At 31.9% G+C, this 13,710-nt stretch overlaps 3 protein-coding genes across 5 annotated transcripts; 2 read left to right on the forward strand and 1 right to left on the reverse strand.

The window, feature by feature from the left end:
* Nucleotides 1-2,340: 2,340 nt before the first annotated feature.
* LOC111406520 (bZIP transcription factor 11-like) lies at nt 2,341-3,239 on the reverse strand. Its single transcript, XM_023035932.1, has 3 exons — nt 3,197-3,239; nt 2,760-2,830; nt 2,341-2,658 (listed from the first exon to the last, which is right to left on the reverse strand). The coding sequence occupies exons 1-3, from the start codon at nt 3,237-3,239 to the stop codon at nt 2,341-2,343; spliced, it is 432 nt and encodes a 143-aa protein (XP_022891700.1).
* Nucleotides 3,240-4,637: 1,398 nt separating this feature from the next.
* On the forward strand, nt 4,638-9,379 carry LOC111405452 (serine carboxypeptidase-like 27). Of its 3 annotated transcripts, none has more exons than XR_002704788.1 (10): nt 4,638-5,303; nt 5,408-5,503; nt 5,813-5,905; nt 6,013-6,098; nt 6,205-6,465; nt 7,040-7,167; nt 7,513-7,608; nt 8,037-8,176; nt 8,421-8,526; nt 8,921-9,118. XR_002704788.1 is itself a non-coding variant. In XM_023034346.1 (9 exons), exons 1-9 carry the CDS (start codon nt 4,925-4,927, stop codon nt 9,059-9,061), a joined length of 1,386 nt encoding a protein of 461 aa, XP_022890114.1. In that variant the 5' UTR covers nt 4,647-4,924; the 3' UTR covers nt 9,062-9,379. The 3 variants fall into 3 exon arrangements, 1 of the variants encoding a protein (XP_022890114.1); XR_002704789.1 differs by having other exon boundaries at nt 4,640-5,303; nt 8,037-8,125; XM_023034346.1 differs by lacking the exon at nt 8,037-8,176 and having other exon boundaries at nt 4,647-5,303; nt 8,921-9,379.
* Nucleotides 9,380-10,984: 1,605 nt separating this feature from the next.
* Nucleotides 10,985-12,961, forward strand: LOC111405454 (tetraspanin-6-like). The gene is made up of 3 exons (XM_023034347.1): nt 10,985-11,599; nt 12,354-12,667; nt 12,760-12,961. The coding sequence occupies exons 1-3, from the start codon at nt 11,108-11,110 to the stop codon at nt 12,773-12,775; spliced, it is 822 nt and encodes a 273-aa protein (XP_022890115.1). The 5' UTR covers nt 10,985-11,107; the 3' UTR covers nt 12,776-12,961.
* The last annotated feature ends 749 nt before the right edge of the window (nt 12,962-13,710 follow it).

The raw sequence follows: 13,710 nt of genomic DNA on the forward strand, positions 1-13,710 counted from the left end.
TCAAAAAGCATATACATTTTTATGTGATTCAATTTTCCAATTCATATTAATATATTTTATTCATTACTTTTGTACAGATAGTTAGGATCATCGAAACACAGTAAGCTGTAACTACTAAGAACCACGAACACAGAGATTTTTTTCCGGGAAAAAAAATTCGTGCATAAATATTACTTGAGATTAAAGAGAAAACTTACCAATTCGATTTGTTTCTCCGGCGCTGTGACAATAAAGAACATCAAGTTCGGCAAGTAAAATTGTTAGGGTTTCTCTCTTGACCATTAAGAGACAAAATTTATTATCTAAATCCAAATCACATTATATTCAATTTCATTATTGATTCCTATTCTTTGTTTCTAAGTTAGATTATACTCTAATTCGCCAAACATTGAATGTGAATTCATTTTTATCGTCTAACTGAAAACTTATATATCTTGAATAATTTGGCAGTTTAGCTTGGGTTTGTAAAGAATTTATGAACAAATTTATGAGTAGACAGAAATTACTTCGAATAAATAAACACGCACACACATATATATTCATTGAAACATATGATATGGTTATTTATAAATAATTTATATATAAAGTTAGACAAACAGATGATTAAGCCCTGTTTGCCCCTATTAAATTATAATTTATTTTTTTCCTCTTCTTATTAATTACACATTCTCAAATAAATAATATTATACGTAAAACCACAAATTTTTTCTTCTTTTCTAACATCACACATTTTTCAAAAAATTACTATTTCTCTTATTATAATAATGTGAAATTAAAAAAAAAATATATCATATATTGAGATTGCTCCTGTGAAGTCTCTCGACACATGTTTTGGAAAGTTTAAAATAATTTATAAGCTGATCAAATTATTTTTATAGATATATTTTGTTAGATTCATAATTTTATCAATATATCATCAATACGTTTCATACGTACTACAATTTATAAATGCTTATTAACAAAACAAGCATTTAATATAATTTCAAATCTGGTATTTTTCAAACAAATCACTATTGTTGAGGGTTATGTTTAGAATAAAAATCTTGCACCAATTGGTGCATATTTAAAAGTTTTATATTAATATGAATTTAAAATGTTTGAACACATAATTTAAGGACCAATCATTTATTGGTCTCTTTTATTCTTGTAATAATATGTGGGATCCATTGATTAAATTTTAATTTACACAGTTTCAAACAACACAAAATTAATAAATCACATATCGGGTAAAAATGCCACCTTGTGACAAGATATACACCAGGAACGAGAATCATAATTGGGAAAGCTTACAATCTGACAAGAGCCTATATAATACTCGTCGGATTGCATTATGCGATGTCCTAACAAATTAGAAGCGAAAGTATGAATGTTAGATTGAAGGGACAAACAATTTATCGGATTTAGAAAAATAATAATAATAAGCTGGAGAAATATGTAAAAAAGAATTGCTTATAAAAAAAATTAACAAATAAATAATAATTATTATTATTATTTTTTACCTTATATAGAAAAAATGTTAACCATAAAAATTGAAATGGTTGGGAGAGGACTAAAGCCCAATTCAATCTTCCTGAATCCGCCGCTACTTCCAAGTATATTGGCTTCAAAAATGTGGGCAGAAATTACCACTCGCCATTTAACCCCTGCGCAACGCCATGTTTAACGTAAATTTATAAATTGCTNGCCTAAACCTTTTATTTGTGCCACTGTAGGTACCAAACCTTAAAAAAATTCGCAATTCAAGTCCGTATTAACGGTTTTCGTCATTTTGACCAGAAAAATTGTCAGTTGACTTCAAAAATTAAAAATATAATAATTTTGACTACATAAAGTAAGGGTAAAATTGTAACTCCATAATTTTAATATTAAAAAAACAATTAAAAAGGGAAAAAAAAACCATCGCCTCCTTCATCTTCCCCAATCCCCTCACCCCAATTTCAGATCCCCAATTGAAAACCCTATTTTTTGTTAATTTCTATAATTTCTCCTCCTAGGTATAATATCTTCAATTTCAAATACTCCGGTTATAAATTAAAAAAAAAAAAACCTTAGGTCTTACCCAATTTTCTAACAATGACCAAAACTTCAGTGTTTCTCCTTCTCCTCCTTTTCCTGGTAGCAACATAGATTAACGCCATAGGAAGAATCGTGGGACGCAGAGGTGAAGAATGTGAAAACCAATAAGTGCAAAATCTAAGCAATTACTACTTGGACCATACAATAGTAAGCAGAAGAACGGTGCAAATGACGGAAACTTCTTACGTTTTCACAGGTGGTGGTAGAGGAGAAGCAGGTGGTTTTTTTTTTTTTTTTTTTTAAACCTTGAACAAACTAGTGAACTTAATAATCAAACATATCAGCTGAGACCATGATTGGTTGTTGATTAATGTACATTAGATTCCATGGATTGTTCAAGAACCCATCAGAAAATCCTTGGAACTCCTCAGCCTGGAACACGCAATTGGTGGCTGGAGGCATCGCTGCAGCAGTGGCAACGACGACGGCTGTGCTGCTGTTGATATAATTAATGATTTCGTTGAGGGATTGCAGTCTTTGGTTGAGTTCCATCGTTTGAGCCCTCAAGACTGAGGAGGTGGTGTCGATTGTCAGCAGAGATGGAGGATTGGGGAAGATGAAGGAGGAGATGGGTTTTTCCCCCTTTTAATTGTTTTTTTAGTATTAAAATTATAGAGTTACAATTTTACCCTTGCTTTATGAGGTCAAAATTGTTATATTTTTAATTTTTGAAGTTAACTTACAGTTTTTGGGGCCAAACTGACGGAAATTGTTAATACGGATTTGAACTGCGAATTTTTTAAAGGCTTAGTACCTACAATGGTACAAATGAAAGGTTTAGACAAAGTCTGATAATAAACGAAATGTTTGGTACATTGGCTGCAATTTTCCCTAGATTTTAATTTATATATATTAAACCATAACCAAATGGTTTTATTTTGATTTGGTTCCATATCTTAAAAAAATCATTGGTTCCATTATAAAAAAAGTTGTTGTTTATGGTTCGGTTTGATTATCTTGAAATCAGAACAAAATGGAACCATATCCACACTTGCTATACACCTATCGTTTTTTCTTTATGAACCTTTGTTTCTGGAAAATAGAACTCAGGATTGCCAATTTTTATTAATTATCAGGTTTCTTTGAATTTAAAAGTTAATCACCTCGTAAATTTTCATACCAGGACTTCCAGTTGAGCTCATGGCATCTACCAATTTCACCATATTCCATTCCCTTTGTTTTGAGATTAGGATTTCATTGTCATGTCATGTCATTCTTTTCTTTTCTTTTTTCCATTAATTGTACTGGAACCTTGAATTCAATAGATACCGATATTTACCCCCTCTTTGATTCATTCTTTACAAGAAACTTGTGGTTGATCCAATCAAGTTGGATTTTATCATTTATGTATCGATAATTTTTGTGAATTTGAATTTTTATTTTAACATAATTCTCAAAAGAGTTTGTTACATGTATTTTTACGTTTGAAATTCATCAATTATCTTGAAATTCCTTTATTAATGAAATCTCTATAAATTTAATACTTATTGAGGATACATAGATTTTAAATGATTTCATTAAAATTCATTAAAATCTTGGTCCATGATAGCTATATTGTAATAAACTTTTATAAAAAATAATTAAAACTTCAATTAGCGATACATGAATTTAGAATAATTTTTCAAATTCATTAAAGTCTCAGTTGATGATACTCAACCCTCTAAATTTTTTATCAAAAATTTTAGCACACGAATATGTTTGAAATACATATTTATTTGGAGGTAGCTACAATTTTCTTTTAAATTCAGCCAAACATGTTATACGATAAAAAAAAAAAAAAAAAAAATTCCCTCATTCAATCATATATAGATATGGAAATTTACTTGCTCAAATAATAAACTTTAGTACACCTGCTACATTATGAAGGCCAATAAAGATCTCGACCTTTTTCTGATCTGTCTGTCTTTCTTCAACAGTTTCTATTGTAACGAATATACTAATACATGTGATGCGATGCTTCTCGTATTCAGAACAAACCCCATGTGCGTTTGTTAGTTGTTTTTTATTCAATCTGTCAACCGTATTTGGTAAGGAAGAAACAGGGTGGATGGAAAATGATTAAAAGATAGTGACTTTTCACACCTTCAATAGATACAATAATCTTGAGATGAATGAGTTAGTTAAAGGTGATTCTTGTTGAACTTTTTTCCTTTCATTCGTAGGGAATTATGGAATTTGGGATCTGACTTTTTTCGTTAGTCTAGAAGTTTAAAATTGTTCTCTTCATGAAAGTGAAAATCGGGTATATTCAAAGTTTCTAGTGATAGAAAATAGAATTTAAGCTATGTTTACATATGTGTTAGTCAAAATTATTGAAAGTTTAAAAAAGTAAAAATCATAAAAAGAAGCATTACATAATGAATCTGTTAATGGTTGTCATTTGTTAATCACTCTTGGCCAGTAGCGACTGCTCATATAGTCTAGTAGTGTTATTATCAATTTATCATAAATGTCAATATCATCAAAAATAAAATCTAAAGGTTAATTGGCATAATCTGAAAATGGGTTTCGTATTTTGTTGACTGTTCATTTTATGGGTAATTTTCTGCTTTACTTGCTATACTTCAATGAAACAGAACACATGTGGATGTTAGCTGTCTAGGCATTAAAAGCAGCTGACTTTTCCTCAGAATTAATTAGGGATTCGTGTTCCTACAGATATGTTTTTATTGTTTTTCTATTCATTGATTGGCTCATTCATTATAAACCTCTTCATGAGCCAATCTCATCAGTCATCATTCATTAATCTGTAGATAAATTCCTTCAGAACCCAGATATATTTTGGGATTTGTGCTTCTGGGTTTCATTTATTTCTAGAGATTTTTCAATTCTTTAGGGAAATTAACTAATGGGTCACATTTCTTACTCAATTTTGAGTATAATTTGGCTTTTTTTCTTTTGTTATTTTGTGGGCAATTGTTATTCTTGGTCTAGTGTTGATCAAGAAAAAGATAGGATAATTTCTTTGCCTGGACAGCCAGAAAATGTTGGGTTCAATCAGTATTCGGGTTATGTGACTGTGAATAAGCAATCTGGAAGGGCACTTTTTTACTGGTTAATTGAAGCACCTACAGATAGAGTGCCTGAATCAAGGCCTCTGGTTCTATGGCTCAATGGAGGGCCTGGTTGCTCTTCTGTAGGTTATGGAGCTGCAGAAGAGATTGGGCCTTTTAGGATTAATTCCGATGGGAAGACTCTTTACCTCAATCCTTACTCCTGGAACAAATGTATGAAGCAATTTCACTTATTTTCTCGAATTTATGTCGTAATAATGACGAGTTTATGGTTTCAAATTGGTAGTTTTTCTTAAAATACTGGAATGTTTTTTCAGTGGCGAATATGCTGTTCTTGGAGTCTCCGGCTGGCGTTGGTTTTTCGTATTCAAATACTTCATCAGATTTATACATTGCTGGTGACCAGAGAACGGGTACTTAATAAAATTGTGTAGACTCCATTTTTAATGACCACCAATCTCTAAAATTGGCATCTTTGAACGGGAGGAAAAATAAACTAAAATCTTGTTTATTATAATCTCAAGTCCTACTCAGTATGCACTATGTTTATGATGCCATAAAATAGGTCTAATCCAAAGAAGAAAAGTAAGCTAAAATCCTGTTTATTATGTTTTCCACTCCTACATGACTTGCGTATATAAAGCCATAAAATATAACTTTTTGATATATCATTTTTTCTTAAACTGAACACTGAATAATTTGAATTTGGGTGTTGTGTGTAGCTGAAGATGCATACAGCTTTCTTCTGAATTGGTTTGAAAGGTTTCCTCAATACAAACATAGAGAATTTTACATTGCGGGAGAAAGTTATGCCGGTGTGTAATGTATACCCCATTCATTTATTTAAGCTTTAAACGTGAAGTATTTAATATTACAATGAGACGACAAGCTTATCTTGCTTTTTATTAATTGATTCTTTCAGGACATTATGTTCCTCAGCTATCCCAAATCATATTCGAAAGAAACAAGGGAACTCAAAATCCAATAATTAATTTCAAAAGATTCATGGTAGTATGCAAGAAACTCTCGTGATCTGATTATCGTTTATTTAACTATTATAAAGTTCGTTTTGCAAAGCCTTGGTTCATTCTTCTCTCTCGTTTTCGTCTATTAGGTCGGGAATGCTGTTACTGATGATTACCATGATTATGTTGGCACATTTGAGTATTGGTGGACTCATGGCTTAATTTCAGATTCTACTTACAAAGTTCTGCGGATAACTTGTGACTTTGGATCTGCTACACATCCTTCAAGTGAATGTGTTAAGGCTCTTGCTCTTGCAGAACAGGAGCAGGGGAACATTGACCTCTACAGTATTTACACACTCCCTTGCAATGATACATCTTCACTTAAGCGCAGATTAAGGGGTCATTATGTAAGTAATTTTTTCTCTTTTTTGAAAGAAAAAAATACTGAACTAGCTAGACACATGCCTTCAGTCATTAAATTTGCAGTGAAGTCAAGTTTTGTTCGCATTACAAACACAAGTTACCTTATAAGTGATTGTAGCATAAAATGTAAACTTTGTTTCTCAAACCATGTTATAGACTTTCAGCAAGTCTTTAACATCTTTGTCACTCAACGTATGTTATCTTCCCATTAGCGTTTTTCTGTTATTTTCCAATCAGTATATAAAATGGTTTATCTGCAACTTTTCCTGTTATATTTATATTGTTTGCATTTGATCATTGATGCAGAACTAGACTCTACCACACATATCAATCAGAACACACCTTCTTCCTTCCTTTCTTTTATTCTTCCATAATTTTATCTTGAAATTCTGTACTACGTAGTAAATTTTGAGCTAGACTACAGTCAACATTTCGCATAACAGGGCTCTTCTTAATTTCTGCTTATTTTAGAAGTTTGATTACTGCTTGAATGCTTATAAAAAATTGTAACATATGGTATTGTTTTAGCTAAACTTACAATTCTGGTTTCATATGTAGCCATGGATGTCCCGAGCATACGACCCATGCACTGAAAGGTACTCTCAAGTTTACTTTAATCTCCCTGAGGTTCAAAAGGCTTTACATGCCAACGTAACAAAGATTCCTTATCCATGGAAATCATGCAGGTGAGAATCAGAGCTGGGAAGTCTCTGTTATGCTTTTAGTATGTTTGATTGAGCTTAAAATTTATTTAAACTTGCTTTCAAGTATTTTTTTTTTTATTTTCAAACATGTTCAGATAAATTAGTTTTTTTTTTTTTAATAATTAAAAGACGTTACATATTTTGACATTAAGTTTGGGATTTCGCTCAACATAAGTTATTTCTACTTTGACCAATAAAAAGTTTATTTATTTTTAAAAATTATTTACATACAAGTTTACTTGTGAAATAGCTTTTTTTAAGCTTAGTCAAACATACGTTGGATAAGTGGTAGGCAACAATTTTTTACGTGAATTCTTCAATTTGCAGCGATATTGTTGGCAACTACTGGGCAGATTCTCCTCTATCCATGCTTCCAATTTATCAAGAACTTATAGCTGCTGGTGTCAGGATTTGGGTATTTAGGTATGAACCCCTTGTTTATTTTCCTTGAATCTTTACACCTTTCTCCATCCGTGTTGTTATTTTATCTCTGTTAATACTGCGGGCAATCTATTTGAGGGATTGAGGATTTTGGTGAAGATACGAATTTCTGGTAACCAGACAAGTTTATTTTGTGGTATTTTATAGAATAAAAAGGGAACTAGTTTCTATTAGCACGTCTTCCATCAATTGAGAAATTGAGACATAAAAGCAGACTTCTCAATCTTAACTGGTTTTACATTGACGGGTTTGGCCTATGGACTTTTTCTAAAGAAAAACGAGAAGCCTCTACCAGCTCTATACCACGATAGAAAAGAACTTGAGGATTGAACTGATAACAATTTGATTTGAGTTAATAATGTATTCTTATCAAGAAATTCTTCTGATCATAAACTTTTAAATTATTTCAGCATTGTTATTAGATACTCGAAGACTTGGAGTTTTAGCATAACGATGAAAGGGTGGATGGGGCTAGCCCTTAAGTTAGGTTCAACTGCAAGTGAGTTCATCAAATTGTTGTCACTTTGGAGAGATCCTTTTCTCATTTTCAGTCGGTCCTTTGAATTTGCATATTCATTTTACTTTTCGAGGACAATATTTGGTCTGTCCAGACTTTTTATACGACACATGACAAACTTGTCTGTGATTCGTATTATTGGTACAACTTGAGAAGCCAAAAATGAGTTGAGTGAAATTATCTCCGCAATTTTTTGTTGTAATGTTTGAGGAAACTATTATCTTTTCCATGTGTGGAAGTTTTAAATACTGTCTGTCTCACCTTTGGTTATTTGCAGTGGGGATACCGATGCAGTGGTTCCTGTGACGGCAACTCGATATTCAATTGATGCTTTGAAGCTTCCGACAGTTACTAAATGGTACCCATGGTATGACAATAAAAAGGTTAGTGGTATGAACATTAATTCGCTAATGGCATTGGATGACCATTTTTTTTTCTCTGTTTCTGTCAATTCTTATTTTTATGTTCCTCATATGTCAACAAATCTTGGCATTTTTCCAATTTTAACGAGGATACTCATGATCAGTATTATTGCCACAATGCCATCTCTGATGACACGCCAAAATCTAAAGAACAAGAATTGTTTAGAGTGAATACTATGCTCCATGTATCTGAACCATTTTCTTCTCTTTTCCTTCTCATCTTCGAAAACATAAATTAGCTATCAAATTTATTGGGAATAAGGATTTGTTGGGCTCTTTTAAAAAGTTTTCCTTCGTAGATTGGTGGTCTTTATTGATCATTAGTTTCTCTTATAGTTCTTTCTTATATATGTAGGTTGGTGGATGGAGCCAAGTATACAAGGGATTGACTCTCGTTACTGTTACTGGAGCGGGGCACGAGGTACCACTTCATCGCCCTCGACAAGCTTTTATTCTTTTCGGACACTTTCTGAAGAACGAGCCAATGCCAAGGTGAACCTTGATTTGATCAACTACTTCAAAGCAAACAGTTAAAGGTTTTAGGAAATTCCATCTGTTGTTGAAAAGAAGGGAATAATAATTTTTCGTCTCAGATCGTCTCCATAAGTGCCTCGAAAGCTTTTACGCTTGTTCTGATAGAAGAAGATTGTAAAGAGAAGATAGCTGAAAGATTTTATATCTCATACTAATTATGTCTTCTATTATTAACATTTGGATCAAATTCATTATTTACATAAATCTATCATGTAAAAACTTTCTTACAATAAATTTGTATTCATTGGAGACATCCTCCATAATTATCATTTGGCATTAATTTACTTGAATAAAGCTCATTTGCCAGAAAATGTTTGACATTTTGATTAACATACACTCGCATGAGCGTGAGACTCGCGTGATTAAAAAATGCCAAAAAGTGCTCCCTTATTGTGAGTGTGCTATCAAGAAGGGTGTCAACCCTCCCTGGCAGCGTAACCTTGTTGAATTTACTTGTTTGTCCCTAATTTCAAAGAACAAAATTTTAATTACACAATGCATATTTAGAACCCGTTTAATAAGACTTCTACTTTTATTTCTGCTTATTGTATAGGAGATTCATGAGAAAGTATCAGGCAAAACACTTTCTAAAATTTATCTCAACATGTTCAAAAGCAGTTTTTTAGTTTTAGAAGTAACTTTTGACTTTTCAAAAATCATGCCAAACGAATTTTTAATTACTCACAAGTGATCTCATTGCACTCTTGTTGATATAACTATTTTTTATTTTTAAAAAAATTGAAAATGGAGCCGAGGAGAGAATCAGACTTAACAAAGCCAATGAAAAGAATAGATCTGTTTGATGCCCATTACCTGAAAATGAAAATGGGGGGAATAATATTTTTTAGAAAAATGAGTGGTTGAAAAAGAATGAAAAGTTTTTTATTTACGTGTAATATTATTTTATGAAAGATTGTGTGGTTGAAAGTAGGAGGAAAAAAATGGAATGTAATGTAATTTAATTTAATGGGGATCAAACAGGGATTAAGACAGAAATGTTAAAATAACCCATTTTGTGTCTAACTATGCTTTTAAAAACACACACCTAATTTGCCTTCTTTTAATAATAATAATTTGGTACTCTGTTCTGCTAGCTTCTTTTTCAATTTTGTAAAACCCAAGCAAGAACACTCTTCAAAGCCAAATGCCTTGTACAATCCTTGTTCACAAAGCTAATAGTGAAATTTAACTATTGTTTGACAAAGTTTTAAATAAAATTTTTAGTATATTTTGATACAAATTGATGAAATGTATGATTGAAAAGTTAATAAAGACATTTTATCTTCCACCATTAGATCTAGAATTTTTTCATTTCACTCTAATTCTCTTTCTAACTTTTGATGTTTGATAACTTCTCTTGCGACTTTTCTTTCTTCATTATTAAATTAATTTTAAGCAACTAAATATATCATGGGTATCTCCTCATAGAGGAGAGCTTGCAGCCTTGAAATCACCAAAGTTGGCCAACGTGTTCTAATGTTAGGCCTAAGTTGCCCAACTTTAAAATCGTGTTTTCACCAGAATATATATTATTTGATTTGTTATATAACTTTTTAAAAAAAATTAAAATAAAATTGCATAATGGATTGAATTAAAGTTACCACACTAAATCCCTACCTTTTATTTTTTTTTGAAAAAATAGCGTCTTCGCATATCTTTTCTTGTTTCGTCGAACTGTATTACATTTATTACTTGCAACCTAAGTTGTACATAAAGTTTCCTTAGTGTCTAAGAAGTGCCTTTAATTAGTAATAATTGTCGAATGTGGATACCGATAAGTTTTTGAATACCTAAAAAGCAACCATGCAAAAGTGATATCACAGATATATTTAAAAAAAAAAAAAACACGAAAAAGAAGTACTTAAATGGCCATTCCACGTAAAGATAAAGCAGAATCAAGAAGAAGAAGAAGAAGAACAGGAAACACAAATCCTCTCTATCTCTCTGATCACTATCTCTTTCTCACACACACACACACACACACACACACAGAGTTCTATAGAGACAGATGTATAGATTAAGTAACAGAGTGATAGGTTTCTTAAACCTTTTCACTCTATTAGCCTCGATCCCAATCATAGTCGCTGGTTTAAGGATGGCAAAAAGCAGTACAACATGCGAAAGTTTCCTTAAGACACCACTTTTGGTTGTGGGATTCATAATACTCATAATATCACTTGCGGGATTTATTGGGGCTTGTTTTCATGTTGCAAGGGTACTTCGGGTGTATCTGGTCATCATGTTGCTGCTTATAGGGACTTTAATGGCCTTAACTGTGTTTGGTTTCGTTGTAACGAGCCGTAGTGGCGGCGCCGTGGTGGCCGGTAGGGTTTACAGAGAGTACCATCTTGATAATTATTCTCCATGGTTGAGGAAAAGAATTGAGAATCCTCATTATTGGATGACTGTCAGGAGTTGTATTTTGGGTTCGAAGACTTGTGCTAAGGTTGTTTCGTGGACGCCCTACGATTATTTGACCAAAGACTTGTCTCCAATTCAGGTAATATATATGTTACATTTTTTAGTTGTTTAAACTTTTAGGATAATAAATTAAGCTTTTGATGAAGAAATGAATCTATCAAACACATAAATGGATGTGTCGATAAGTTTATTCCTATCCCAATAATCTTACTTACAAGTTTGTTTCTGCTTTAATTAACGGTGTAAGCTTTTAAAGACAAGAATCAAAACATTCTAGTTTGATTGTTAATCCAAAAATAAAAGGTACACGACTCTTCAAAATATGCTTCTGATGACTGAATGAAGTTTAATGTTTTTCTTGTCTGTTTAAGTAAATATTTAAGTTAATCTAAAAACTTTTGTTTGTTGGTTAAAATTAGAAAAAGCAAGTACTTCTTTTGGGAAAAAAAAAAAATTTCCTGTTAAAATAAGTAATTCTTTTATTTATAAATAAAAAATAATTTACTTAAATATATAGAAATAAAAATTTACTTGAAAATGAGTCTGACTTTTCTAAGCTTAACCTAATTTAAGATTAACACGTCTTCTAGTTTAGGTATCAATTTTATCGAAAATCAAACGAGGTTAGGATAACAATTGTGCTCCCTTCCATGATTTGATTATTACGTTAAAAATCACATATTTTGAGATTCGAATTCTAGATATTCGTTGAACAAATGAGCAAATGTTTGATCGTGTTATATATAAAAAACGCGTAACTTCTGTAATCGTCCCAATGAATAAATGATTATCGAATCAACCATTTTTGATTCTTCATTCACTTTAACTAACAGTCAGGTTGCTGCAAGCCGCCAACTTCATGCAACTATACATCGACAATGGTGGCACAAGAATCTGACTGCTACAGGTGGAATAACGATCCGAACATTCTGTGCTACGAGTGCGATTCATGCAAGGCCGGAGTTCTCGAAGATATACGAAGAAATTGGCACAAAATCTCAGTCCTTAACATTGTTATGGTTGTTGTCCTAATTGGAATCTACTGCATCGGCTGCTGTGCTTTCCAAAACGCGAAAAGGGCAGAGTCGGATTACCCTTATGGTGGAAATCGGACGTATAAAAGTCGCACTAGACGGGATCACCATTGGTAAGTTATAGTAATTTCAAATCATATAGAGAGAGGTTACACATTTATTTATTTATTTAAATTTAATCTTCAATATATGCATTTCTTCTTAGGTGGAGATGGATATAGCTAGGAGACACAAGCTTTATTAATCTCTTTCTTTTTCCAGTTTTTCAATGCTATTTTGGACTGTAAAAAGATGGGACGATTCTGTTTTTCTTCATAATCACTCACATGATGTATTCAAATCCTTCCTCTTTAAATTGCTGCCTTTTGTACAATGAAAGATATTACTTTATTTCCAAGATCAAATCACTAAGGATGCTTTAACTTAGTTTGCTAGAGACGAAAATTAGACCGACTTGGTTTTGAATTGGCCTTGCGAGGCTATATATACTCTTGGTCAAGCACGTTGAGATACGCCTAACACGACCCACATAAATATATAAATATTTTGTTTATTCAAATTTATCAAGTGTAAGTAAAGTAGAAACGTGTTCAAATCCTTAGCTTCTTTATGTGCCTATTGCCTAGTGTAATGCAATTAGGAAAGTAGACATATTTGAAATAATCCAATCTTTAGAAATAATAATATGAAATAATGAAATAAAAAGAAATTGTTAGATATTTTTCATCATTTTGCATGTATTTAATTTTTTGTTTTGCAAATGATTTGCCGCTCGGACTAGTGTTGCCTCAATTTCTATAAATTTTGGGCTAATTTTCGTTTGCAAAATACATTAAAAAAATTATTCTTTTCATTTCTCTTGGTATCATCAGTCCTTTTTTTTTTAGTGTCCTCTTGATTTGATCAAATAGTCGCAATTTGAATCAAACGCCTCCATTGTACCCTGAGAGAGATTTTCTATCATACCCCAGTTGTGACTTTGTTGGATAGGGGAAAAACATCTCTTAAAAGATAACGTTTTTCGTGCCTTGGAGTTCATTAATTTTTCAGATTTCCCTACATTTTTCTCAACAAAAATTAGCAATAATAATAATAATAATAAAATTGTTAACCTTGAGCTCAACCTCGCATGTATTGTGTTATTATGAATATCTTC

Source organism: Olea europaea, chromosome 12, assembly GCF_002742605.1.
Source record: "Olea europaea var. sylvestris chromosome 12, O_europaea_v1, whole genome shotgun sequence".
NCBI lineage: Eukaryota > Viridiplantae > Streptophyta > Magnoliopsida > Lamiales > Oleaceae > Olea > Olea europaea.

Bases quoted from the DNA above. Each gene is read 5' to 3' on its own strand.
- LOC111406520 (XM_023035932.1), bottom strand. From the start codon at position 3,239: ATGGTGAAATTGGTAGATGCCATGAGCTCAACTGGAAGTCCTG. The intron at 2,831-3,196 runs GTATGAAAATTT...GTACCATTGTAG, and splicing joins GAGCTCAACTGGAAGTCCTG to GTACTAAGCCTTTAAAAAAT. The intron at 2,659-2,759 runs GTAAGTTAACTT...AACAATTAAAAG, and splicing joins TCAGTTTGGCCCCAAAAACT to GGGGAAAAACCCATCTCCTC.
- LOC111405452 (XM_023034346.1), top strand. From the start codon at position 4,925: ATGGGTCACATTTCTTACTCAATTTTGAGTATAATTTGGCTTTTTTTC. The intron at 5,504-5,812 runs GTACTTAATAAA...TGTTGTGTGTAG, and splicing joins TGCTGGTGACCAGAGAACGG to CTGAAGATGCATACAGCTTT. The intron at 7,168-7,512 runs GTGAGAATCAGA...TTCAATTTGCAG, and splicing joins TATCCATGGAAATCATGCAG to CGATATTGTTGGCAACTACT.
- LOC111405454 (XM_023034347.1), top strand. From the start codon at position 11,108: ATGTATAGATTAAGTAACAGAGTGATAGGTTTCTTAAACCTTTTCACT. The intron at 11,600-12,353 runs GTAATATATATG...TTTAACTAACAG, and splicing joins AAGACTTGTCTCCAATTCAG to TCAGGTTGCTGCAAGCCGCC.